This window comes from Micromys minutus (assembly GCF_963924665.1).
Source record: "Micromys minutus genome assembly, chromosome: 2".
Taxonomy (NCBI): domain Eukaryota; kingdom Metazoa; phylum Chordata; class Mammalia; order Rodentia; family Muridae; genus Micromys; species Micromys minutus.
In genome coordinates this window covers 93,275,057-93,300,639 of record NC_137971.1, presented here as the reverse complement: position 1 = coordinate 93,300,639, position 25,583 = coordinate 93,275,057, and the positions used below count along the sequence as shown (strand labels likewise).

The 25,583-nt window shown below is 44.6% G+C and overlaps 2 protein-coding genes across 8 annotated transcripts; one reads left to right on the top strand and one right to left on the bottom strand.

The window, feature by feature from the left end:
• The first annotated feature begins 2,662 nt into the window (after positions 1-2,662).
• Positions 2,663-8,260, top strand: LAMTOR1 (late endosomal/lysosomal adaptor, MAPK and MTOR activator 1). Its single transcript, XM_080912185.1, has 5 exons — positions 2,663-2,822; positions 6,288-6,433; positions 6,649-6,726; positions 7,039-7,165; positions 7,634-8,260. Exons 1-5 carry the CDS (start codon positions 2,781-2,783, stop codon positions 7,724-7,726), a joined length of 486 nt encoding a protein of 161 aa, XP_080768311.1. The 5' UTR covers positions 2,663-2,780; the 3' UTR covers positions 7,727-8,260.
• Positions 8,261-9,200: 940 nt separating this feature from the next.
• On the bottom strand, positions 9,201-25,503 carry LRRC51 (leucine rich repeat containing 51). Of its 7 annotated transcripts, XM_080911406.1 has the most exons (7): positions 25,387-25,419; positions 18,126-18,189; positions 16,827-16,889; positions 15,958-16,095; positions 10,876-11,081; positions 9,707-9,855; positions 9,201-9,424 (listed from the first exon to the last, which is right to left on the bottom strand). In XM_080911406.1, exons 4-7 carry the CDS (start codon positions 16,037-16,039, stop codon positions 9,283-9,285), a joined length of 579 nt encoding a protein of 192 aa, XP_080767532.1. In that variant the 5' UTR covers positions 16,040-16,095; positions 16,827-16,889; positions 18,126-18,189; positions 25,387-25,419; the 3' UTR covers positions 9,201-9,282. The 7 variants fall into 7 exon arrangements, with proteins under 7 accessions (XP_080767532.1, XP_080767537.1, XP_080767531.1 ...); XM_080911411.1 differs by lacking the exon at positions 18,126-18,189 and having other exon boundaries at positions 9,201-9,443; positions 25,387-25,497; XM_080911405.1 differs by lacking the exon at positions 18,126-18,189 and having other exon boundaries at positions 25,387-25,497.
• Between the last annotated feature and the right edge of the window lie 80 nt (positions 25,504-25,583).

Here is a 25,583-nt window from a genome sequence, read left to right as displayed (position 1 = left end):
GAAAAGCTTTGTTGTGAATCCATTTACATTCTCACTGTGCTTTGTCTCAGCAAAAGGTAATCAAAACATTATGCATGGGGCTGGAGAGATGGCTCAGTGGTTAAGAGCACTGTTGCTCCTGTAGAGGAGGTTTGTTCTCAGTACTCATGTTAGTTTACAACCATCTAGCTATATCCTCAGTTCCAGAGTATCCAACCCTCTCTTCTGACCTCCAGGGGTTCACACAAGTTAACATGAGTATAAGCAAAACACTCAAAAAAAAAAATCTTAACAGCAAACAACGAACAAAACATTTGAGAGATGGCTTAGTGGTTAAGAGCACTGGCTGCTCTTCCAAAGGTCCTGGGTTTGATTCCCAGCACCCACAACTAGTTGCTCACAACTGTCTAACTCCAGGCTTAGGGGATTTAGTGCTTTCCTGTGCTCTCTGTGGGCACTGTATGCACAAAGTACACAGAAGTACATTCAGTACATTTGGGCAAAGCATCCATATGTATAAAATAGAAATAAAATCTTTTAAAAATTAGAGAAAATACTATCCACAGTATTTTGGTGTACACTTGTAATCCCATCATGAGGAAGGCCAAGGGGGAAGATCCAAAGTTTGAAGCCAACCTGGACTACACTCGAGACCCTATCTCAAAAATAAATCCCCCCTCTATACTATGTTAGAGTGGAGTATCTTCTTTTTTATCCAAGACTTTTCCCGTTTGCTCTTCCCTGGAGGTGTGGGTCCTCCCAGGTCCTGTGTATTTTCTCCAATCCTGTGTTTTTGTATTTGTATCCCCTCCAAAGAATTCTCTGTAAGTGCAAATATGCACATGCACACACCACGAGTCCTCATTCAGCTGTCTTCTCCAGGACCACCTACAGGAGGTAGCTTTCCTCCCTTCCGCCCCCTCTTCCCCCAGATCTGACCCTGCTGGGCTGTTGTTGTGAGACCTTTGGTTGGAAGAGGAGTTTATGTTAAAACCCAGAGTATGTGAAGGGATGTGAAGCAGGTGTGATGTGGCCATGAATCAGTGTGCTTGGGAACCCACAAGGCCCTGCTTACCTGAGCTGAAGGCTCCTAAGAAAGACCAGGGCACCGGAATGGGATGTCCTTCGGAGGAATAACCCTAAAGATGGAGGCTGGACCTGATTTCAATTATTGATGCAGAAGCTGTTGTCACCTGAGACCTGCAGTTCAGATTACCAAGCCCAGGGACAAACTTCTGCTGCTTCTTATTTCTCAAGCCTCAGAGAAACTTAGCAGAACTCTAGGGTCTTGATCTGAAGAATTAATAAATTGTACTAGGTGACTTTTCAAACCAACCCCCTGGGATCAGGACATGGGACATGGTGTAAACAAAAGTAATTGAAATTTATTTACTTAGTTCAATACCCAAGTTTTCTGTAAGTAAGTGTGAGGGTATCAGTCACAAACAAGAGTCAGACTCAGTCCTTGTCTCTCAGTTACTCACATTTGGTAGAAGAAACGAACTAAAAAACCACAGCTATAGAATATACTGTGATTACCAGACTAGGGATTCGATAGGCTGAATTTTGGGCTGTTTTCTGGCCAGCTACCTATCTACATTGAACACTGGAGTGGCACACTGTAGACAGTAAAGATTTGGGGTTTGTCCTTTAAATTAGTTTTGTTCATTTTATGTATATGGTTGTTTGGTATGAATGTATGTTTGTGCGCGAGCGTGTGTGTGTGTGTGTGTGTGTGTGTGTGTGTGTGTGTATGTACGTACTTGCCTGCTGCCAGAGGCCAGAAGAGTGCACTGTTTCTTCTGGGACTGGAGTTATAGATGATTGTAAGCCACCATGCTGGGAATTTAACTTGGGTCTTCTGGAGGAGTAGCAGTCAGTATTCTTCATCACTGCGTTGTCTCTGGCTTCATCATTTGTTAGTTTAATAAGAGAGTGACCCGGATTAAGAGGTGGAAGAGCTCAGAAAATAATCAGAAAAGGCAATCAGGGGTAAAGGTTTGCATTGAGACTTTGAATACTCTGATTTGGAGAAATGCCTGCCGTCTGCCTGCTCAGGCAGAATTCACCTTAATCAAGAAACTGCCAAATACAGGAGTATGGATGGCTAAAATGTGCCTGCAGCAAAGTTTGGCAATCTGACAATTCCTATGACCGACCTGGTGGAATGAGACAACCAACTCCTACAAGTGGTTCTGTGACCTCCACACTCTTATACATACTTAAAATAAAAATACATATGCCTTTAATTCTGGGAAGGCAGAGGTAAGTGGCTCTCTGAATTCGAGGTCAACCTGGTCTACACAGCAAATTCCAGGTCTCACACATAAAGGACAAAGAAACTGGCAAAGAGTTGTGTGAAGCACGTCTTCCTCCACGACGCTACTCGCACCTCGCGTGGCATTAAAGAATTCATCTTCATAGCTCTGGGCCCACAAAGGTGGCCCTGGCACCCTGTGATCACACAACTTGTCTCTCACCGCACTGGGCACTAAAGCCAAGGGACGAAAGGATTTAGATTTGGAGACTAGGACAACAAAATCATGTGACTCGCCCCGCCTGCCTTCGGATCACGTGCCCGGGGTCCTGTCACGTAAGACGCACTTTTCCATTGGTTGGCAATTGTCACGCGGCGAGGCGGGACCGGAAGACAAGATTTGGCTGTGGCGCCTGAGCGGCTTTAGGACAGGCTAGGCGAGGTGGAGGGGAACGGGAGGCAGCTGCGGGTCATGTGACCGGAAAGGCTCCTGACGGACGCCGTCCCTCCTCGGCGCCGCCTGAGCGCCCGGCCCGACCCCGCCATGGGGTGCTGCTATAGCAGCGAGAACGAGGACTCGGACCAGGTGCGACAGCGGCAGACGGGGTTTGGGACTGTGGGCTACGACTGCGGGACGTGGGGCCCAGAATAAAGCCCGCGGTGGCGGGGAGCCGGACTGCAGGCTCACTGAGTACGGAGGCCTGGAGGGGACAGATTACAGAGAGGACGGCAAGCCGGGCACCTACCCTCTTAAAGATCCTAGTCTTACTTCAGCCCAGGGTTACGACGGCCGCCGCCTGACTCGGCCCCTCCCCTTCCACTTTCCGATACCCTGGTATCTCACCGCTTGAATCCGCAGACTGGGTTCTCGCGAAACATTCACTCTCAGATTCCTGTGCTTTCTTCACTGCAGCTTGTATTATTAGTGGACTTTAAGAACCCATTATAGAGAGAGGTAATTTGAGGCTCTCAGTCTCCCGAGATAAATCAGGAATTTATGTGTGTTATGGCACTGGTATAGAAGATGTAATGCCACTGTTGGTTTGGTGTCAGAAGTTGGCACCAAGTTGGTGTGTCATTTGAGTTGGCCAGTGAAGAATTTAGTAGAGTGAAGACATCGGGACTCTGGGGAGCAATAGAGTTTGCTTTGACTGAATCTGAGAAAAGAAGGATTACTGTTCCTTGACTGGTGCCTGAGGCTTCCCCTAGCTAGAGTACCCCTCTGAAGAATGTGACTGTAGATCTTATTCTTTTCCAGAAAACATTGGCTTGGAGACACTTTAGTGTCTAGTTTTTTTGTTTTCTTTCTTTTCTTTTTTTTTTAAATTTCCATCTTCCTCTGGGTACATTCTCATTCCTCTCTATACCACAATCCCTTTCCTGACTGGCCGCTTTTAAGGAGGGAAAGACTTTTGCAAGGCTGGGTGTCAGCCCACTGGCCATTCCTTTTATAGCTGCCTCAAAACCTGAGTCCTGCTTTCTACACACAGTAGGCACCATGCCACAAAGAACAGTTTTACCCAGTGGTAGCGCTGTACTTAGGAAGCTGTTCTTTCCCCAAGTGAACCCTGCAGTTCAGGGGAGTGTGCTTTGTAGTCAGGGTGAGTGCTTCCGGAGCCTCATTCATGATCTGAGTTTGACGTGCTTTGTGGCAATAACTTTCCCTTCATCCTGTTGTGCTGAAGGCTAGAACAGCAAAAATAGGAACCCACCACAAAACAACAGAAAAGGAGGTGGCAAATATTCTTGCCTAATGGAGGGAGATCTGGATTTGCTTTTCTCCTAAAATCCCACCTTCCCCTTGACAGATTTTCATTTCTGGCTTTTTTTTTTTTTTTTAAAGGTCTCACATAGCCCAGACTGGCTGCAGACCTGCTATATAGTTGAGGATGACCTTGAATTTCTGGTTCTCCTGCTTCCTGAGTGCTGGGTCACAGGCATGTGCCACGTGTGTCCAGTTTTATGCAGTAGTAGAGATCAAACCCCAGGCTCTACACGTGCTAGCCATGTACTGTCCACTGGGACCATTTCCCCAGCTCCCTCTTTAAGCCCTCCTCCTTTTCAGCACTGTCTGTCCCTGTTTTATAAGAAAAGCATCCCATTGGCTTACACATAGGAGGCTGAAGAAGAACTGGAGTTGTGGGCTGTCTGGCTACACAGTAAGTTCAGGGCCAGTTTTGGGATACATAGTGGGTCTGTGTCGCAGAGAGAAAGAAAAATGTACGAACAGTAGGGTCTTCAGAGAGCTTTTACGGTTACTTCATTTGACTCCTTCTAGTTACCTGTAATATGTTTAAAGGTGAGGGGGAAGGTTCAGAGGATCAAATAGAATTAGCTAATGTTAGAAGTACTCTGGCCACGGTGTTCTAATAGCAAGATTCATGCCTTAATTCTGGGACAAGCTCTGAGGTAGTGGTGGGCAGGTATCATGAGTTTGCTAAAGTAAATATTGCAATTTTGACTCAGGTTGTATTGGCTTAGGAAGCAAACTTTGATGTAACAAACTTACCCTATGTATCACTCATTCTATGGGTGCCGGTTGATTAACTTTTTGGGTGGGGGTGGGGATGACAGGGACCTATCCTGAAGGACCACCTGTCAGGAGTCAGACTGGGAAAAGAACAAGCAGCAAGCCATGGGGGTCTCATTGTGATCGGCTTTTCTGAGAGACGCTTTAACCTTTGACAAACATTTTATCTGTCTAGCCTGTTGATACTGAGGAAGGAGATTATCTAGGAACCTAAAGGTAATGGGGCATTAGATCATAGATGTGAACTGGGTCAAATGGCCTGAGCACATTTGGGCAATGTAGTTCTGAGGAGGAAGAGCAAGGTGGAAAGGCTGAGCCTGCCTGGGGTGTGGCAGGCAAGGCAGGAGGAAGTAGCCCTCTATAGGGAGAGTGGTGAGCAAGAGAGCTGGCTCCTGTAATTGGGAAACTGGTAGGAACTGAGACAGCCCTGGAGGACTACTGAGACTGGCCACTGGAAGTTGATGGGACAGCACTGGGCCTTTAGAAGTTGCCATGTCCTGAGCCTTCTATGGCCTAAATAGACGTGAAGCAGGTCTGCTTATCTAGGTTGCTCCTGACAGCCAGCAGGGATCTCTACTGATGGACTTAAGGCAGAAGATTAGAACAAGGGTCTGAACCAGGACAAGGAAAATACAGTGATAGGAGATGCAGTTTTGGTTTAATTCTAAATTGGTTCTGGTGTCTGTGGTTGTCTGCGGAGGTTAATAAGCAGGGCTGCTGAAGACGGAGGAGGCTGTGTTGGGGAAAGTGTAGTTTGGCTGGGAGGAAGAGCTCCACTGTTTTCTCAGGTCAGCATATACCAGAGGTAGAGGCAGGACACTGGCAAGTTCCAGGCCAGCTGGGTTATCTAGTTCCCGAGCAGCCTGGAGAACATGGGAAGACTGTGTCTTGTGTGCATGTGTGTATTGTATTCTTCTTGTGACGGCTTTACAAAGATCCTGGAGAGAAGCGAAGAGAGGATGTTGGTGGCTGTATCTTGGCTGTGGGCTTGGAGTCTCTGCACTAAGATAATGTGAGGAAAGGCAAGGTACAATGGACCTACTTTCTCTTGCAGTCCAGGGGCTTATCTGGCTTCACTAGGGCCTTATAATGTGGGTAGACATCTTTGCTGGGGAGCACTTTACCTGGGGAACAGGGAAGGCTGTTCTTGGGCTTCTGACTTGCATTGATTTCTCCTCTGGAATCTTACTGTGGTATTTTCTCAGCTCCTCTGAACTTTCAGCTCCAGTAGCCTTTGTCCAGAAGGTATTGACCAATTATTGAGGCTCCAGGACTGTTGGTCAACATTGGTCAATGCTGTTTTGCTCCTTTCCGAATGCTTTTTAGGTTCTCTAGGTTCATCCTAGACCACCAGCTTTGGGCCAGTCAGAGAGTGAATGTTTTCTGACTTTGCATCCAACTGGACACTTCAAGTCATCTTCATAAAAGTAGTTTTAGTGTTTAAAGGTCGGAACCTTTGAAATGAAAGGAAGATTAGACTTAAGGTCCCAGGGCTGACTTTTCTCTATTGGCCCCTCCTAGGATCGGGAGGAGAGGAAGCTGTTGCTGGACCCCAGTAGCACCCCTACCAAAGCCCTCAATGGAGCTGAGCCCAACTACCATAGCCTACCTTCAGCTCGCACCGATGAGCAGGCCCTGCTTTCCTCCATCCTTGCCAAGACAGCTAGGTAAGTGTCACAGGACCAGGCTGGGACAGAGGCAGCCAAGTTTGGAACATAGAGGATGGGACAAGGTCATTAGGGAGCAATGTCTCTAGGTTCTGCCCTGTTAGAGTGGGCAGGCAGGAGTACTAGTGTCAGGTGGCCTTGGAACTGGCACCTAGCACTGATCTCATCGTGTCTCTCTGAAGCACCTGTCATGTCTCTGTCTCTTCTCTTCAAAGCAACATCATCGATGTGTCTGCCGCAGACTCCCAGGGCATGGAGCAGCATGAGTACATGGACCGGGCAAGGCAGTACAGGTGAGCGTGGGGCCGGCTTTCTAGACACTTTTCCAGCTTTGGAGTTTGGTCTCCAGTTCAGGCTGTTCATTTGGGTGCAGCCCAGAAGACTAACTACAGATCACATAAGTGCTTCAGGCATTCAAGTCGGCCCTGTTTGCCCAATGTGTTTGATCAAGGGTGATCGGGTCAAAGGAGTCCAGCCAGAGTGAGTTTGTAATGAACTGTACCCTGTCACCATGATCCCCTGGCCTGAGGGAGTGAGGCTTGCCTGGGCAGGGCAGAGCAAGCTTTGGCCTAATTGTCCTTTCCTGTCTCCTCCCTCTTGGCCAGTACGCGATTGGCTGTGCTTAGCAGCGGTCTGACCCATTGGAAGAAGCTGCCACCGCTGCCGTCTCTCACCAGCCAGCCCCACCAAGTGCTGGCCAGCGAGCCTATCCCGTTCTCTGACTTGCAGCAGGTGAGCTGCTCCTTCCCACATGGCTTGGTTGGGGGGAAGGAGTCTGGTATTGGTGCACCCAGCTTATTCCCACCTTGGTCTTGGTTTTCCCAGCATTCTTAGTTCCTCCCCATACTGTTTATTCTCCCAGCACCTGCCCTTGCTTTTATTTTGCTCTCTTACTTGCTTCCAGAGATAAAGCTCAGGGCTTTGTGCACACAAGCTAAGTGCTCTACCAGTAAGCTACAATCCTAACCTAAGGTTTTTAAGAGGATTTTAAGAGGATTCAGTGTTATGGCCCAGGCTGGCACTGAATTGTGGTCCTCCTGAGTTAGCCTCCTGGCTGGTGGAACTGTGGACGAGCACCAGCGCACCCAGCTCTTTTTGGCTTTCAGGCCACCATTCCTTCTTTCCTGTACTGCCACTTCATCTCACACTGTAAGTCTCTTCTCTCATGTCTGTTCTTTCCCTCCCTGGCCTCCGTCTCAGGTCTCCAGGATAGCTGCTTATGCCTATAGTGCACTTTCTCAGATCCGCGTGGATGCGAAAGAAGAGCTGGTTGTACAGTTTGGGATCCCATGAAGAGAGGGGTCCTAGGACAGCTCTTCCCTCGTCTTCATCCCGTCTCCACCCCACCTCTTCTGGCCCCCAGCCTCACTGTGGCTTTCTACAGTACCTAACCTGCTACTAATCACGGAGAAGAATGCAGAGGAAAAGAATAACGCTAGAAGCCGGAGCAAGCGAGGACTAAGCAAGGGAAGGGAGAACCGATTACCATCGGCCTTCATGCTCTGGTTAGGGTGAGGTTGGGGCCAAGAGGACAGGGCCTGGCAGATCTTCAAAGTCATTGGGAAGATGGAGATACCACTGTAGGGGTGAACACCAGGAGACCTAGGAGATCACCTTCCCACCCTTTCTCTTGGCCGCCGATTCACTCCTGTCCCGTTCCCTGACTTGGTGCTCATAGGCACCTCACTGGGGATTATGACCAGGGTCTAGACGAGCTTGAGTCTGAATTGAGTTTGTATTTCTAGCACCCTGGATTTTTACATGTTTGCTCTTTTTGTTTTTGTTTGTCACCCCTCGATAAAGAAAGTATATTCATTTGTGTTGCTGGTTCAACCCGCTCTGTCCTGCCCACTCTTTACTTCTGGCTGTTCAAGTCTGCAAGCAGTGAAATGCCAAGAAATGTCTTCAGCAGCATTAAAGAGGAAGCAGGAGATAAAAGTTCAGGGTTCCCACCCAGGTCTTAGATGATATGGTGTGGGATAACCCAGTAGGATAAGTATTCATTGTCCCTTCTCCATTGATGGTAACACTGTCAGAGCTGTACAGACTTGAATATGAAGCAACTGTGACTGTTGGGGACCCTGCCTCAGGAGGCTTACACATTGCCCCAAGGGATGGGAAAAGACCCTACTCTGCTGGTCTTCTTTTCAAGAAATGATTATTTTCCTGATGAGATATAGGGTCTCACTGTGGAACCCTGGTTGTCCTTGAACTCTGTGTCGACCAGGCCTCAACTCACAGAGAACGTGCCTCTTCTAGGAGCTGGGATTGATTAAAGTTAAAGTTGTATGCAACCACTGCTCAGCTAGGAAATCAAATCTTGACCAAAGTCACAGCCTGAGAGTAAAACTACCCTGCTGTGCTAAAAATCACAGCTGTTTGCTGTTCCTGCTCTGGGGGCTGAAGGTAGCTCCACACACCTTGGCATTTTATGAAGATTTCTGAGGCATGGTGGCTTATTCCTAAAATACCAGCATTCAGGAGGCTGAAGCAATAGGATTGCTACAAGTTCAAGGCCAGCCTGGGCCACAGAGTTAGAATCTCTTGGGGAAAAAAAGATTTTAGAAATTGCTAATCTACTCTATTCCCATGATATCCCATGAATACCAAAGAGTACAAAGGGGGCCCAGAGAGGACAGAAGTTTCCTGCATGGTAGAACTTGGCTCCAGGGTCTAAGCCAGCAAACAGGCTTTGTCTTCAATCTGAAGTTTCACTAGTAGTTGCTGTGTGTGGAGAGCAACTTATCAAGGCCCAGGTGACTCATAATCTGATCAACAGCTCAAATCATTTATTGTCAAAGCAAGCTGATCATCCTTAGGGTGTTAGGTGTGCTGGGCTCCTTTGAATCTCAAAGCACATCCTGTTTGACCCGGACTTTCTTGGGCTTGATGTTCATGCGTTTCCAGACTTCGGCTGTGCTGCGGTCAGCCTTGGTGACTCCACTGAAGTCAAATGTGGTGATACGGGGCAGGTTGCACAGCACATACTGCCTGTGGGGAAGGTTTGGGGCTTGGGGCCAGACCCTAAATTAGAACACACACACCACCCCAAACGCACACCAGTTGCTGCTGTCTCTTCTGATAGCAAGGAATGGAGGGGAGCTTGATTATGCTTTGGGGGGACTAGGTTCATTCTGAGAGCAAGGGGTGTGCTTAGAGATCTGGCTTGTCTTTCTGTGGTCCACATGTGGCAGAAGAATGGTTTTGAATTTCTTGTCTCCTCTCCTCTTGTTCTTTAGGGAACTCACCTGGACCCCAGATCCAGGTACTTACCTGTACCCCTTTTCTTCCTCTATGGGGTTCCCATGGAGGGTCAGGCTCCGGAGACGAGGGAGGACAGCTAGCTTATTCACCTCCCCTAGGCGATGGATGCTGTTGCCATGAAGGTAGAGGACACTTAGGTTGATGAATGTTGTTAGGACCTTGTTAGGGTAGAAATCAAAAGTCAGGCTGGACAAATACTGGGTCTCTGCTCAGGATAGACTGTCTGGCAGAGAAAGAAAGGTTTGGAGAACAGCTTGGCTTCCTTCCAGGGCCCTCATAGCCATTATATGTGACTAACATGCTTTCGATACTTTTTAAAAATTGCCATTTTTTTTTAAAAAAGCAACTCTTTTAAAAGAAGTGCCACATGGGATAGATGGATACATGAGTTTGAGTTCCAGGTGAGTACACAGGGAAATCCTGTCTTACAAAAACAAAACAAGGGCTGGAGAGATGTCTCAGAGGTTAAGAGCACTGACTGTTCTTCCAAAAGTCCTGAGTTCAATTCCCAGCAACCACATGGTGGCTCACAACCATGTGTAATGGGATCTGATGCCCTCTACTGGTGTGCACATATACATGCGGGCAGAACTCTATACATAATAAATCTTTTTTTTTTTTCCAAATGTTATCTCATGTATGTGGATACACTGTTGCTGTCTTCAGACACACAAGAGGGCATCAGATCTCATTACAGATGGTTGTGGGCCACCATGTGGTTGCTGGGATTTGAACTCGGGACCTCTGGAAGAGCAGTCAGTTCTCTTAACCACTGAGCCATCTTTCTAGCCCATTTTCATTTAATCTTTATAAAACCATTATGATTATGGTATCTTATTCCCATTCATAGGAAACTGTAGCTTGGGAGACTTGGGAGGCAGGAGCAGATAGATCTCTAAGTTAAGACCAGCCTGGTTTATATAGTAAATTCCAGGCCAGTCAGAGATACATAATGAGACCCTGTCTCCAAAACACAAAACAAAAAACAAATTATATACCTCGCTGACAGAAAACAGGGAGACTCAAGATTTATGTCTACATATATATGTCTCTACAACTATGCCCTTTGAAGTGCACCACACTGCCTCTGCTTCCTTGATAAGGGAATAGGAAGGCTGTGAGCTGGACACAGTGGCTTCAAGCTACTCCTTGATGTCCATCCAGAGCTGGGAACTCACAGGGTCAATGGAAGTCAGGTCATTGAAGGAGAGGTCAATCCAGGCCAGATTCTCTGGATGCTGCAGAAGCTGTGAAACCACCTGGTTGAAGTCTTTCAGATCATTGAGGACATTGTTGTTGAGCCACAGGGACTGGGTCAGTGACTTTCCTGACTTTGAGTGCTTCACTGGTCGTAGACCTGTCCTTGGCTCCTCGCTAACCAGATCTACAATGAAAAGATAAGACTTGAGCTTATTATTATTTTGGATATTTTAATTGTATAGTATTTTGCCTGTGTGTGCATGCCTGATGTCTGAAGAAGTCAGAGTATGAGATTCCCCTAGAACTGGAGTTGGGGGTGGTTGTGAGCCACTGTCGACACCAGGAATCAAATACTCCAGAGGTGCAACAAGTGCTCTTAACCCCCAAGCCATTTCTCCAGCCCAAGGCTTGTGGTCATCTTCACTTTTCTGCCTTTGGGGTGATAAAGAGCTAAAAAGATGAAGGAACATACAAGTGCTACTTTGAGGGCTTGGCAGGGCCTCAGCACTACAGTCTAGTAGACCATCCCTTCTCAAAAATCAGAGTAAGTTCACAGTAGGCCATGGAATTTTACATGGCCCTCTCATGTCTCGTGCATTATCGGCGTCTATGTATATTACCTCTGGGAGTGAAGTAGATCCTTTTTCATTTTATGTAAGAACCTGAGTTGTTGGGGGTAAGCCAAAATAATATCACAAAATGTAAAATACTATTCTAGTATAGTTTATAGAATTCACATCAGTGGAACATTGTCTTCATTAATGACAAGCTGTGGAAGGAAGTAGATACACAATAGTAAGCGACGAGAGAATGTGCAGGCTCTGGATGAGCAATAGGGCAGGGATGAAGCAGATGTGTGTCTCAGGATTTCTGTTGACAGGATGGAAACAAACTGGCAGTAAGTGTTAATGTGATAGTCCACAGGTGTTTTGGCACGAAGGGCACAGGGAAGGTGAGTCTGAGCTGAACTTGGTAGATTAGGAGATGTTAACCAGACAAAGGAAGGGAGAAAGCGTGAGAAGAAGAGTGGACTGGAGACATGTCCACTGGTCCTGTAGGAAATGGCAAGTTATTGGAGTGTTAAAAACAGACAATTGGCTTTTCACTTGAAAGGTGACTTAGAAACTCTATGTAGACTGGACTTAGGAAGTACATAAAATTCAGAGATCATGTTGTCTACTTTAGTTAGCATGAGACAACATGAATGTAGCAATTAGGATTGAATATAGCAATTATGATTTGTATGACTGAATGGAAAGGTAAAAGGCTATGTATTAGAGTGGTGCCTATCTTCTTGTTCAGGCCCTTTAGCTAATGAAGAATTGTGGGAGAAATTGGATTGAAAAAGTGATGAGTCCGGGCTAGAGTTTGGTGTGTTAGAAGTCCCTGTTATATGAAAGGGCAAGAGATGCCAGCTAGGCAAGAAGGCAAGAATGAAGGTCTAAAGCTGAGAAGACAGCCTTGCAAACTGTACAGGGTATAAGGTAGACAAGCAGTTCCTCAGAGAGGAAGAGGAAGTCATTTAAAAAGTGAATAAGCTGAAGAACCAAACATGCAAGAGAATGGTTTTATTTATTTTTAATTAAAATGTTACATACATGGGTGTTTTGCCCACATTTATGTTTGCCATGCCTAGTAAGGCCAGAAGAGGTCATCAGATCTCTGAGAACTAGAATTCCAGATGGTTGTGAGTCATGATGAGTGCTGAGGACCAAAACCAGGTTCTTTGCCAGTGCTAAGAAGCCACCTTAAACTCCCGAGAGAATAGTTTAAAGGTGCTTAGCAAGAATTCAGTCAGTATACAGAGAGTAAGTTCCAGGAAAGACAAGGACTTAACCCTAATTCTGGCAGCTCAGAAGAAGCTGGTAGCTGTGTAAAGACTTGAGGACAGAAGCTGGATTGAAGTGAGGATGAACCGGAAGTGCAAGCAGGTAGCCTGGACACCCATGCTGAAAGTGAGTGCAGAGAAAACACACCTCTCCCCTGCTGTGCTCTTCAAATGAGGTTCATGAGGGTGGGTGGGCTCTGCCTGAGCTGGCATTTGTGGGAGACCCAGAACCAGACTACAGTTTAATTCAAGTGGTTCCATTTTCTCTACTGCCTTCAAGACTTTAGCAAAGTCTTAAGTGGCCTGTAGGAACAAAGCACTTTTGCAAAATCTAGCCAGCCTGTCTGCACACACACTTCAGGTTTACGTTTTCTCAGCGGCAGGTCAGACAGCATCCACCAGGTGGCTCACTGCCTTAGTTTTGGAATGAACAGGACCCAAGGCTGAGGCCTGAGTAGGGTGGTGTAAGGATAAAGGAGCAGGGTACCTTTCTATGAACAGGCTCCAAATTATGTCTCCTCACACCTTCGAAACACTTTCAAATGATTTGCCTTAGATGAATAAAAATGTCCGAATAACTCCACATACATTAGCACATGATCTGATAATGCAGAAGCTTAGAAGGATGTCTCATACAAAGGCTGTCCTAAGCTGTGAGGGAGCTGAGCCACTGGATGGAGTTGTCTATAATAGGAGGCAGCCGGAGCTCCTATTACCTTGGGTAAGATGAGTATTTAAAGTTGCTATAGATACCTGTCCCCTCAGGTTACACCAAGGTAGCACATTACTTCAGCATGTGTTAAAGGGTTCCCAGTTCAGAGTAGGTCTGGAAACTGGACCACAAATACCAACAGTTAACAGAATTAGAACTGAGGGAGGGGCTGTAGTAATCTCAGAGAAGCCTGGATCCTCCTGCTAATTTCTGAAGTGTTGCTGTGTAACTTCCCACATGCCCAGAAATCACTGGGAAGAACTTTCAGTGTCATCTGTCCATCTCCATGATGGAAAGGATTACCAGGTGTATGTGGAAGACTCCTTTAGTACTTAGTCTGTGAATGGATTAGCAAGTACTGGCTGTGCCTGGGGTAAGCCTATGATTGGTAACATGCCCAAAGCTTTTGCTTGATCAGGTAGCCCAAATTAGATGTCTCCGTCTCCGATCTGTGATCCATCTTGATTTATTTGGCAAATGGTGTTCCAAGGACTCCCCACCTCCCCAACTGTCTTTACCTCCTAAGTGTTGTTGAAGCTCTGGGGGACTGAAAGGGCTTGGGTTTTATATGTCTGTCTGTCTACCCCTGAGTAAGAAACTTAGCAAGCAGTATAATTCTCTGGTGTATGTGTTCACACATATATGTATATAAGTGTGTATATCAGGAGCTCAGTAAGTTCTGAACCACTGGTTGAGTGTATGACATCTTCAGGTTCTATTTTGTGATGTAAAGATACTTTGGGTAGAGCTGACTAGTGTCTCCTTCATTTGTAGGAGTTCACAAAGAACAGAGTCAGACCTTCCCATTGAAAGTTGAAAATTCCTGTGCTACAGTATGAGGGTTCATTCCACCCCAGTCACCTTTGCTTTCTTACACAAAGCCATTGTTGCAACTAAAGCCTTCGTGAACTATGTACTCCATCAGGCAGAAGTAATGTAGAACAGTACAGACCACAGTAGGTGAGTGTGTGCTGGGGATACAGATATGAGTTGCCAGCGGTGAATACTAACTGAAGTAGTGCCCTGCACCAGAGCCTGGGCTGGTAACACCACGAGCTAATGGGTGGCTGGCTGACAGAAAACCAAAACCCATTCACGGTTTTAGGTTAGTGAGTTTGTACATGTGTTCTGTGAGGTCAGTAACCAAAGGCAGGGGTGTGGCAAAACTGCCTGCTCCTTGAGCATACGGTACTATGAGAACTTCAGCGTGCACCATGAAAGGGGTTAGCTGCCTATTTAAGAAGACAGTGGTTAGTAAATTGAGATTGCATGTGGGCAGAGATGGAACTGCAGAGAGCGTTGGTAGTGATGGAATATATTTGGTATGTATGGAATGGAAGCAATCTGTCAAAAAAATTAACTGGAAATATGCAAGTCTGCCATTAAAAAGATCTCTCAGGTTTTACCAAGGAGCAGAATAGGCTTGTGTTCCTAGACAAAAGACAGGGTTCTGCCAATATGATGGAACATGGCAACAGGCTGTTTTTTCTTTATGTCCTCTGTTCAAGATAAAAACAGAAGACTAAGACTTTTGTCTGGTTGAATGACTTTTCAGTATTCTTCAAGAGCTTCCAGCTATAGCCTGGCTTTTTCTGAAGATGGGTCAGCTACCATAAGGGGCCCCGGATTTTTTCTGTTTTTGCACTTTAAAAAACTGGGCTACGTGGGGGAGAGAAGGCTCAGTGGTTAGGAGCACTTGTTACTCTTGCAGAAGACCAGGGTTTGATTTTCAGTACCCACATGGTAGCTCACAATCACACCTAACTCTATTTCTAAGGAATCTGGAAGCCCTCCTCTGATTTCTGTGGGCATTAGGCATGCATGTGATACATATACATTCAGGTAAAATATTTTGTACACATAAATCGAAAAGAAATTAAAAAGAAAACATTCACAAAGTCTGGAAGAGATAGTGCAGCAGTTAAAGAGCACTGGCTGCTCCTCAAAGGACCTGGCTGAATTTCCCAACAGCATGGAGGTGCACAACCATCTGTAACTCCAGGTTCAGGGGATTTAATGCCCACTTCTGGCCTCTGCCTGCACCAGGCATACAGGGTGCAGAGATACATGCAGGTAAAACACGCATACACATAAAGTTAAAATATGCATATTTTTCATCTCAAGGTTGAGGATGAAGCTCAGATGTAAAACATTTGTCCTACGTGTCAGAGGCCTTGCATTAACTTCTTAACTCAGTAAAACATCAACAACAAAAAATCTTACTCCACCCTCTCCTTTCTTCAAAGACAGCAAGAAGTTGGGAAAAGTCTCTTTAGGCTTTTTGTTTTGTTTTTTGAGACGGGGTTTCTCTGTGTATAGCTTTGGCTGTCTGGGAACTCACTTCATAGACCTCGAATTCACAGAGACCCTCCTGCTTCTGCCTCCCAAGTTCTGGAGTTAAAAGCCTGAGCCATCACTGCCCAGCCTGCAAACTTTTTAAAAAGAAGACTTGAGTTTTTTTCCTCGGTACCATACAACCTGATGTCATGTTGTGTAGAGAGCTGTGCTCTGTGCACTGACCTTGGATCATGTGGATGCTTTTGAAGGAGTAGTCAAGAGGAGGCTCCTGCACCGAAGTGTTCATGTAGTCCCGTGTGCTCATAGTTCAGGCCATCATTCATCAGGTGGAAGCATGGGCCCTGAGAGTCTGGGTTCAGCCTGGGAGGACAGAGAAGAATCAGTGTTCCAGATATGGAGTGTCTATGCTCAGGAGACTCCGCCTCCACACTGGTTTCTACTCACTAGATCTCTATTCCTGCTTGTCTGCATTTCCATTTTAAGGTATTGGTGCTTTCTGTATAGAATATGTCTTACTTCTCAGAGCAACTTCATGACACTTTGAACTCATCTGATAGAGCACCCATATCTTAGGAGAGATTTTGTTTTGTTTTATTGACATAGAGTCTAATGTAACCCAGGCTAGCCTCAAATTAATGATCTACCTTCCTCAGCCTCCTGAGTGTTGGAATTATGGGTATATACCATCACACATGGCTACAGTACCCAATTCTATTTTCCAGATGAAGAAATTGAGACCCAAAGGGTAAAGGACTTGCCCAGAGTTAAGCCGAGTCAGTTGGGGACAGCAGTCATAGTCTCTAGAATCCTACTCTGAGAACCCTCTTGCAACTCCACAATAGTTACCATAGAGACTGCCTGCTGCCTGGTCTCTGTTGACATCACCTGCAGTATTGTATTACTTGACAAACCCTTGAATTCACTGATTCTGGTTGGTGTTTGAGAGCCCTTCGCTTTCTGACACATAGATATTACCTATCTTCTCTATGCAGCTTGTCTATCAGCCCTTCCCACCTGAGAACCCTACGTCCACTCACATCTTGGGTATAACAACACGTATAAACAGAAAAGCAGAGTCTACCCTCACTCACCTGTCACTGAGACCTGACACGCCATCATAAGGGATTCATTCCTTTGGGTTCAGGGATTGTTCCCTGTTAAAATGGAAACATCCCTCAGAGAGAGGTGAACACAAAATTATCAGTCATTTGTAATGTGTGACGTGTCTTATCCAATCCTTTCCATTCTGTTAGGGAAACTAAATCTGAGAACAGGTTTTTCCTGGAGACTAGGAAGAGCTGTGGAACACTGCCAAGAAAAACTCTACTGAGGGCTGTTGGTTTTTTGTTTCATATGTGTGAATTATATGAACAGAAGGCAAACAAACAAGATCTGTCTTGGGCTGGAGAGATGGCTCTGTGGTTAAGAGCACTGACTGCTCTTCCAGAGGTCCTGAGTTCAAATCCCAGCAACCACATGGTGGCTCACAACCATCTGTAATGAGATCTGATACCCTCTTTTGGTGTGTCTGAAGACAGCAACAGTATACTCACATGAAATAAATAAATAAATCTTGAAAAAAAAAAAACAAAAGATCTGTCTCTGGACTAGAGCCCCTTTTCACTCTAGCCAGTGTCGCCATTTCTCTGTCTTATTTCCTCACTTCCCAAAAGGATGAGGTTTACAGCAGTACCACCGAGAGCAGGATGCTTTGTAGAGCAGAGAGAATGCAAGTCACAAATGAAAGCCTCGCATACAATTTTTTAGAAACATAGTTTCAAGATTTTAGGAGCTATGTGGGCTAATGAGAAGGCTCAGGAGGTAAAGGCCCATGCTGTACAAGCTTCAACCTGAATTTGATCACTGAAATATAATAGAAAATCAGCTCCTTAAAATTGTCTCTTGACTTCCATAGACTATACACACAGAGAAGTAAATAAATGGATAATTTTAGGAGCTATAAGTTTTAAAGAATATTTATTTATTTTATATATGTGAATACACCATCACTCTCTTCAAACACACCAGTAGAGGGTAGCAGATCCCCATTACAGATGGTTGTAAGTCACCATGTGGTTGCTGGGAATTGAACTCAGGATCTCTGGAAGAGCATCTAGTGCTCTTAACCTACAGAGCCATTTCTCCAGCAGGAGCTATAATTTCAATAAAATGAAATGGGTGAAATTAATCCTAATATACTAACCCAGCATATTCAAAATATTTAACATGTAATCAATACCAGGAATTACTCAACTATTTTAGAGCCTACCCCAAGATGAATAAGCACCTGTTAAGTCAGGTGCTTAATTGTCACTTATGACTAATGGCCATCAGTCTGGATAATACTGATACAGAAAATTAAAAATGGAAGACAAAAGCCAGGCACATACTTTTAATCTCCCAGCACTCAGAAGATACAGGCAGGATGATCCTTGAGTTTGAGTCCAGCCTGATCTACAAAGCAAGTTCCAGGACAAGTCAGGACTACACAGAGAAACCCTTGTTTCTAAAAATCACCACCACCATCACCACCACCCACAAAATGGTGGGGGATGTTCAGAAACTAGGTTAAAAGAATAAATGTACCAGGAACCCCAGGGCTTAGTTATGACATACCTGGCAGCCGAAGCACAAAGGGAAACCTTGGGATATATAATACTCATTAATCAAAGGAGTCAAAAGATGGAATTAATCTATATGCAGAGACGATGAAATTGGCAAACACTATTCAAATAAATTTTGTTAAAAGCCAAAGCCAGGAGGCACATCTGTAGTCCTAGCACTTGGGACACTAAGGCTGGAGTTTTAGGCCAGTTTGAGCAACACAGCAAGACACCATGTCAAAAACAAGCATCAAAAATCAAAGGACATAGTTGAGAATGCAGACACAGCTGGAAATGCTAGGTGGCTGGTGACCACAGGAGGCTGAGGTAGGAGGTCAAGGTCTGCCTGGGTAATGAAATCCTATCTCAACAACTACAAAACTCAGGAAGAAAAGGACCTGGTTTCAGTTTAGACTTAATAAACATAGTACAAATCCTTTCTTGGTAATTTAATATACCTGCTTTGGGTTTTGCTGCTGTGAATAGACACCATGACCGAGGCACAACATTTAATTGGGCCAGGCTTACAGGTACAGAGGTTCAGTCCAGTATCATCAAGGGAGGAAGCATGGTAGTAGCATTCAAGCAGTCATAGTGCATGAGAAGCTGAGAGTTCTACATCCTCACCCGAAGGCTGCTAGAAGACTGGCTTCTAAGAAACTAGGACAAGGGTCTTAAAGCCCACATCCACAGTGACACATATCCTCCAACAAGGCCACACCTCTAAATAGTGCCACTCCCTGAGCTAAGCTTATACAAACCATCACAATATGGAAGGACAGACTTTATCATGTTTGGAGGAATAACATAGGAGTATCTAGAGCCAGCTGTGGGGATGTACACCTTTAGTCTCAGCACTTGGGAAGCAGAGGCAGGTGCCTATGTCATTTCAAGGACATCCTGGTCTACAAAGAGAATTCCTAGTCAACCAAGGCAACACAGAGAACAGTTGTCTTGAAAAACCAAGAAAAAAAAAAAAAGCAGTTTTACTGAGCATAGTGGTATACACCTGTAACTCAGCATTTAGGAAGTAGAGACAGGACCATTAGGAGTCAAGGTCACTCTAGTTCCATAGTCAGTTTGAGGGCAGACTAGACTACATGAGACTCTTCAACAACAACCTTTTGGGAAGTGTCAGCCTGAGTCACACAGCACCTGAATTCTGTCACATATATGATAGTCCCATGGACATGGATTGTGTATAAGAAATACCAATACTGGAATCTTTTAGATGCCAAGTCTATAGGAAATTGTGATAACTTGATGGAGAACAGAACGTGAGTTGAAGCCTAAGACTAATAGACAAATCTGAGTTTGAGGATAGCCTATTCTACATAGCGATTTCAAGACTTCATAGAAGTTTACTATCTTAAAACAAAACCCAACAACAACAAAAAGAAGGAGATGTTGAACTCTATTTGAGAGTCTAAATTTCCATTACTGGAGACAGACCTTCATGGGAAAAGAAAGCCAAGGAGGAATGGGAGAAGAAACTTAGAGAAGTCATGATCAAGAAGGAAGATCTTAGCTGGGCATAATGCTCTCCCTCCCACTTGGGAGGAAGGCTAAGACAAGAGAGCTCAAGTTCAGGGCCAACCTGGGCTACAAAGTGAGATCCTTTCTAAAAACTGTAAGTGGCTGTTGTGGCTTACATTTGTAATCTGTTTATTTGGGAGGTGGAAGCAGAAAGATTGAAAGATCAGGAGTTCAAAGTCACTCTTAGTTACTGAGCAAGTTTGAAGTGACCACTCTCCTATACAAAACTGTATCTCAAAAACAAGAAAGAAAACAAAAAAGGAGATCTGGAGCTCATAGCAGCAGAAATGAAGACCTCTTATGCAACACAATGTCTAGCTTGAAGGAACACATGAGCAACATGGTGGAGTCCTCACTGCCCTGACTCAGGGGTTTTCTCACCCATGCTGGAGTAACTTAGTTTCCTTTTGGTTTAGGAACATCTATCAGCATTCAGTAACTCATCATCATCAACACCATCATTTTATCCTGTGATATTAGGGATTGAATGTACACCTGTTGTACATACTAGGCAGGCAAGCTCTGGTATTAAGTCACATCTGCAACATCCACAACCTTTTGTAAAACAGGCAGAAGCCCCACCTATATTAGTACCTACATTTATTTATTTTAAACAATATATGTATATGGCTGTTTTGCCTGTATGTATATTTGCGCACCATTTATGTCTGCTGCCTATATATGTGTGTGTGTGTGTAATATATATATATGTATATATATATACTTATTCTATATATAATACATATACATATATACCTATTTAAGTTATGTGTATGTCTGTATGAAGGTACCCATAGATACCAGAAGGCAGCATCAGATCTCCTGGAGCTACAGGTTGTTGTGAGTTACCCAGTGCAGGAGCTAAACTCAGGCCCTCTTCTGGATAGTACACATTTAACCACCGAGGCATGTTTACAGCTACACTACCTCCATTTTGAAACAGGTTCTCATATAGCTTCGGCTGGCCTGGAACCCCCTAGGTGGCCAAGAATGACTTGAGTTCCTGGTCTTCTCTGCTTCTACTGCTCAAGTGTGAAGATTACAGACACATGTCAACACGTCTGGCTTTGTTTAAAAAAAAATCTTTTTCAGAGAAAATATATTATTTTAATTTATTGATTTAGGTATTGAATCTGGCAAGAATCAATATTTCCTATTCATGGTCTCTCCTGTGTCCTTCCCATTTGTACTATAATTTTATAGCTGATGCTGAGCTCAGTATTTGAACCAGCCAGTGAAATGCTGATAAAGTGAAGAAAACGGAAGATTGAAAGTTTTGTTTTGTTTGGGGCACAGAGAACTGAACTCGAGTCTTTTAAGTGCTAGGAAACTGCTCTAGCCCTGAGCTATGTTTCCAGCTGGCAAATAGCTTTATAGGAAGGCTTGCTCTCCTCTCTGCCAATGCCATGAGAACTCAAAGGGAGTGCTGGAGGATGTGAGACACATGCCGGTGGGAGAGGTCATTGAAAATGAGGCAATGGGGTTGGAGAGATGGCTCAGTGGTTAAGAGCACTGACTGCTCTTCCAGGGGTCCTGAGTTCAATTCTCAGCAATCACAACCATCGGTAATGGGATCCCATATCCTCTTTCAGTGTGTCTGAAGACAGCTGCAGTGTACTCACATACATAATGTAAATAGATCTTAAAAAAAAAAAAAATAAAAAAGAGAGGCAATGACTTGAGCTGAGGCTGGCTTCAACTAGTCCACAGTCAGCTAACTCCCAATGTTCATCTAAACCACAAACGATCTGAGCCAGGATAAAAACCATCCAGGTACCTCAGAGTCATCAAAGGAAGAATAAATAACTTTTAAAAAAGATTTATTAACTTTATGTATATGAGTATGTGTATGTATTAAAGGCGGGTGCCCCACTGCCAACAACATGTACATTTAAAAAAAATTTAAGTTTTGAAAAGAAAACTTCCAATTCAAAACAAGTGTACCCTTAAAGCTATCATTAGTCAGACCGGTGAGTCAGCTGGTGAGATAAATACCACGTGGAGTCTTCAGTCAGAAATGGGGCTGGGAGAGCGCCTAACTCCAGTGCAGCGGCAGGGCTGAGGAAGGTGGTAGCCAGGCTGGGAGTCTGCTCTTCTTCATGACACACTTAAGCCGTCATTTATCCTTTCTTTTCTTTAATTCATTGTCATGTTCCGTGTGGAGTATTTATCAAAACACAAGTTAGCTTTCTGTCCCTGTCCTCAGGTTTACAGGAAAAAAACAGGAACTAAAGAAATAATAAAGAAATTAGTGTGGAGGTTGAAGGTGTAACTCAGTTCCTAACGTACTTGTCCTGGCACGCGCAGGGCCCCCTAGCACAGAGAGGAAGTACTAACAGTACGGCTGCTTCCATGCGTTCCTGTCTATCTGCTCTACGCCATACAACAGCTCTTCTGGTAGGATTCATCTGCACTCACAAGTATTTATGATCACAACAGATGGTAATACAGTTGTGTCCAAAGCGCAACAGAGGAAAGGGTCAGTTAGCTGTCACTGTGTATGGAACCATCCAAAACCGCAGTGGCTTCAAACAGTGAGTATTCATTCTTGGGCTGGAGAGATGGCTCAGCGGTTAGGAGCACTGACTGCTCTTCCAGAGGCCCTGAGTTCAATCCCCAGCAACCACATGGTGGCTCACAACCATCTGTCATGGGATCCGATGCCCTCTTCTGGTGTGTTTGAAAACAGCTACAGTGCGCTCATATAAAATAAATAAATGATATTTAAAAAAATGATGTATAAGCAGATGCATAAACAAAGTCTTAGTTTCCATGAAGAGCTTGGTACTTCCTAGAATACATGTAAAAGAAGTTAGATCTTTATAAATAAACCCTGGATAGTTCTTTGTAAATTAATATATTTTTGTTTTTTTTTAAATTCATGTATATTCTTCTTACCTTTTAAAATAGCTGCTAAATGGTACATATTACACATGATGTTTTAAACTTTATTGTTCATTTAACAATGTTGACAAAAATTTCCAGTTTGGAGAATTGCTAAGAATTTGAATGTTTTATTGCTAGTTAGTTTCTTAAGCACGTTTTGACAAGATCGTACAGGAGGCTTGGAGCGGTGGTCAGGTGAGGGAGCTGATAGGAGATTGATAGCCTAGCTCAAAGACGGCTGTCTCTGGGCTGCAGGAGGAGGGGAAAAAAAAACCAAAGGATGGCATAAAAAATGGGCCACACAGCCAACATTTTCTGGAAGATTCCATCTCCCAAGGAGCCCAAGGATAACTTGACTCCTGCTTGCGGACTCTCATCTCTTATCTTCACTAATTCTGCAATCGGACAAATCCAACAACTCATAGCCAGGTCCCCGAACTCTCAAGGGCCTTTTGCCTCTCTGAAAGTTTCCTTTTCCAGAATTACACACTGGCAAAGGCCACGCCTCCATGGTGAATGTTCTAGTGTGTGCTCAGAAATTTGGAAGACCTTAAAGTGATATACACTAGAATGGAATATAAAAAAAGAGTATTCATGGTTAAGAGTGCAGGCTGGAGAGGTGGGCAGACGCCACCTTGACATGCTTTATTCTAAAAGCAGCAGGAAGTCACAGGGTATATATTGATTTTTGGGGTAAGAAGAGTGAACAAGAACAGATTTTCATTTTAAAAACATTATTTTGGTTGAAGTATGGGAAGTGTCTGGACGGGAATGCAGGAAGGAGAAGATGGCAGCTAGGACTTAACTACAAATTACTTACAACTGGGAGTCTGAGGCAGGATGATCACAAATTTGAAGACAGCCTGGACACAAAGGAAGACCATGTTTTTAAAAGAAAACAAAACAGAACAGTAGGGGATGGAGAGATGGCTCAGCCAAGACCACTTGGTGCTCTTGCAGAGGGTCTGAGTTCAGCTCCTGGCACTCACATTGGTGAGTTTGAGGCCAGCCTGGTCTACAGAGGGCTGTCCAGAGAAAACCTGTCTCAAAAGAAGAAAGAGAAGGAGGAGAAGAGGGAAGGGGAAGAGGAAGGAGGAGGAGGAGGTATTGAACATTTAGTTAGGTGTGGTGGTGCATACCTTTAATCCCAGTACTTGGGGAGGCAGAGATGGGTGGATCGGGCCTAACATGAAGTGACATCATCACTTTTGAGGTGAGGGAATGAGGGGAGATCAAAATATGTGCATGTATAAAATTTGAAATAAAAAAAAAAGACATCTAGGTATTAAGTGGACTACATCAGAAATAGAAGAGTTATTAAGGATGATGCCTGGGGACTTGCATACATTGTGGAAATACTGGGTAAGACTCAGGCTTGGTTAGACAGGACTGGAGTGCATACAGAAATACCGAACTTGACATGTCTCAAATATATCCTGAAGGAGATGACAACAACACCATTAGTTATACAGATCTGGGACTTAAGAGATGAAGGCTTAAGAATAAATAAATAAATCTTTAAAAAAAAGATGAAGGCTTGGCTGGAGACGTGCAGGTGGCATATAAAGGTGTGGCTGTCGATGAGCCCCAAAAGGAGGGGATAGTTAGATTGAAAACAGAAGACAGCCTAGAAGAACTTTAAAATAGTAGGTGGACCAAGGGCCAGTCAATCTCGGCAGTTTCAGACCTCAGGTGTTTTGCCAGCTGTTTCTTGCTTAGTTTAAATGTATTTGATTCCCATTTGTTTCTGTCTCTAGTTTCCTTTCTTCATTAATAATTTTAAGGATGGGTTTGAAACTGATTCATGTTGAAGTGTAAAGAACTCAAGATGGTCATACAGGTTCATTTTCCCTCCGGGAGTTTAATGTAATCCTTGGGACAAGTACTACCTATAGGTGCAGACGGGCCAAGCTAAACGGAAATAGTTAGGCCTTAAAGAACTAGAATCTACTTCTAGTGTTGTCAGTAGTGGCCTTGGGCAAGTCGCTTATCTCTGGGTTTCAGTTTTTCGATCTGCAAAATGGTGATATCATTGACTCATAGAGTTGTTTTAATAGAAAGAGAGGCTGTAAAAAAGCTTGATAAGTTATTAAATGTACTAAATCTTTTTTAAGGAATGTGGAAGAAATGAAGATCAGGCACGGGTGTAGGAAGAACAGGTTAATTTCAGACTACACTCATACATGTGTGGATATGAGGAATCTGGTGATTCCCTGAAAAGGGTCTTCCTGCTTGGAAGAGTAAAAAAGGGAGACTTTTATGCCCCATTTTCTACAACTCCAGAAATCAAGGACCACGAATTACCATGATGTGGTCATGTCAGGAAAACCAACACCGTGCCCGAGGGCGTTTCTGATTTCCCCGATTCAGACTTGAGGTACCCTTATTGGGAAAGCGCCAGTCTTGAGCTGAGGCGCTCGTAAGCACCACCAAAATGTATGGGAGTAATAGCCATAGTCTCGCAGTTTATCTCGAGTGTTGTGAAGAGGAATGAGGGTTTGGGGGGAATCGCGGGTCACCGTTTGGGAAAGTTCTTATTCTTTTTGTGGAGTTCTCCTTTCAGAGAGCTCTAGTGTCCTAGAATAGTGTTCCCGTTCTCACGCCCAACTCACCCACAGTCGCTTACCCTCCGGCTTCAGCGTCTCACTACCTGAAGAGTTACTCAGCGTAACCCCATAGCAACTACCTTAGTCACCGCGCCCTAGACGTCTCAGTTGAACGTGCTCGTGGTGCGGCCCGGAACTTGTAGTTCATCAGGGCTGGACACAGAAGCCGCGTGGTTTGCTGGGATTTGTAGTTCAAGGTAGTTCCGAGATCCGGAAG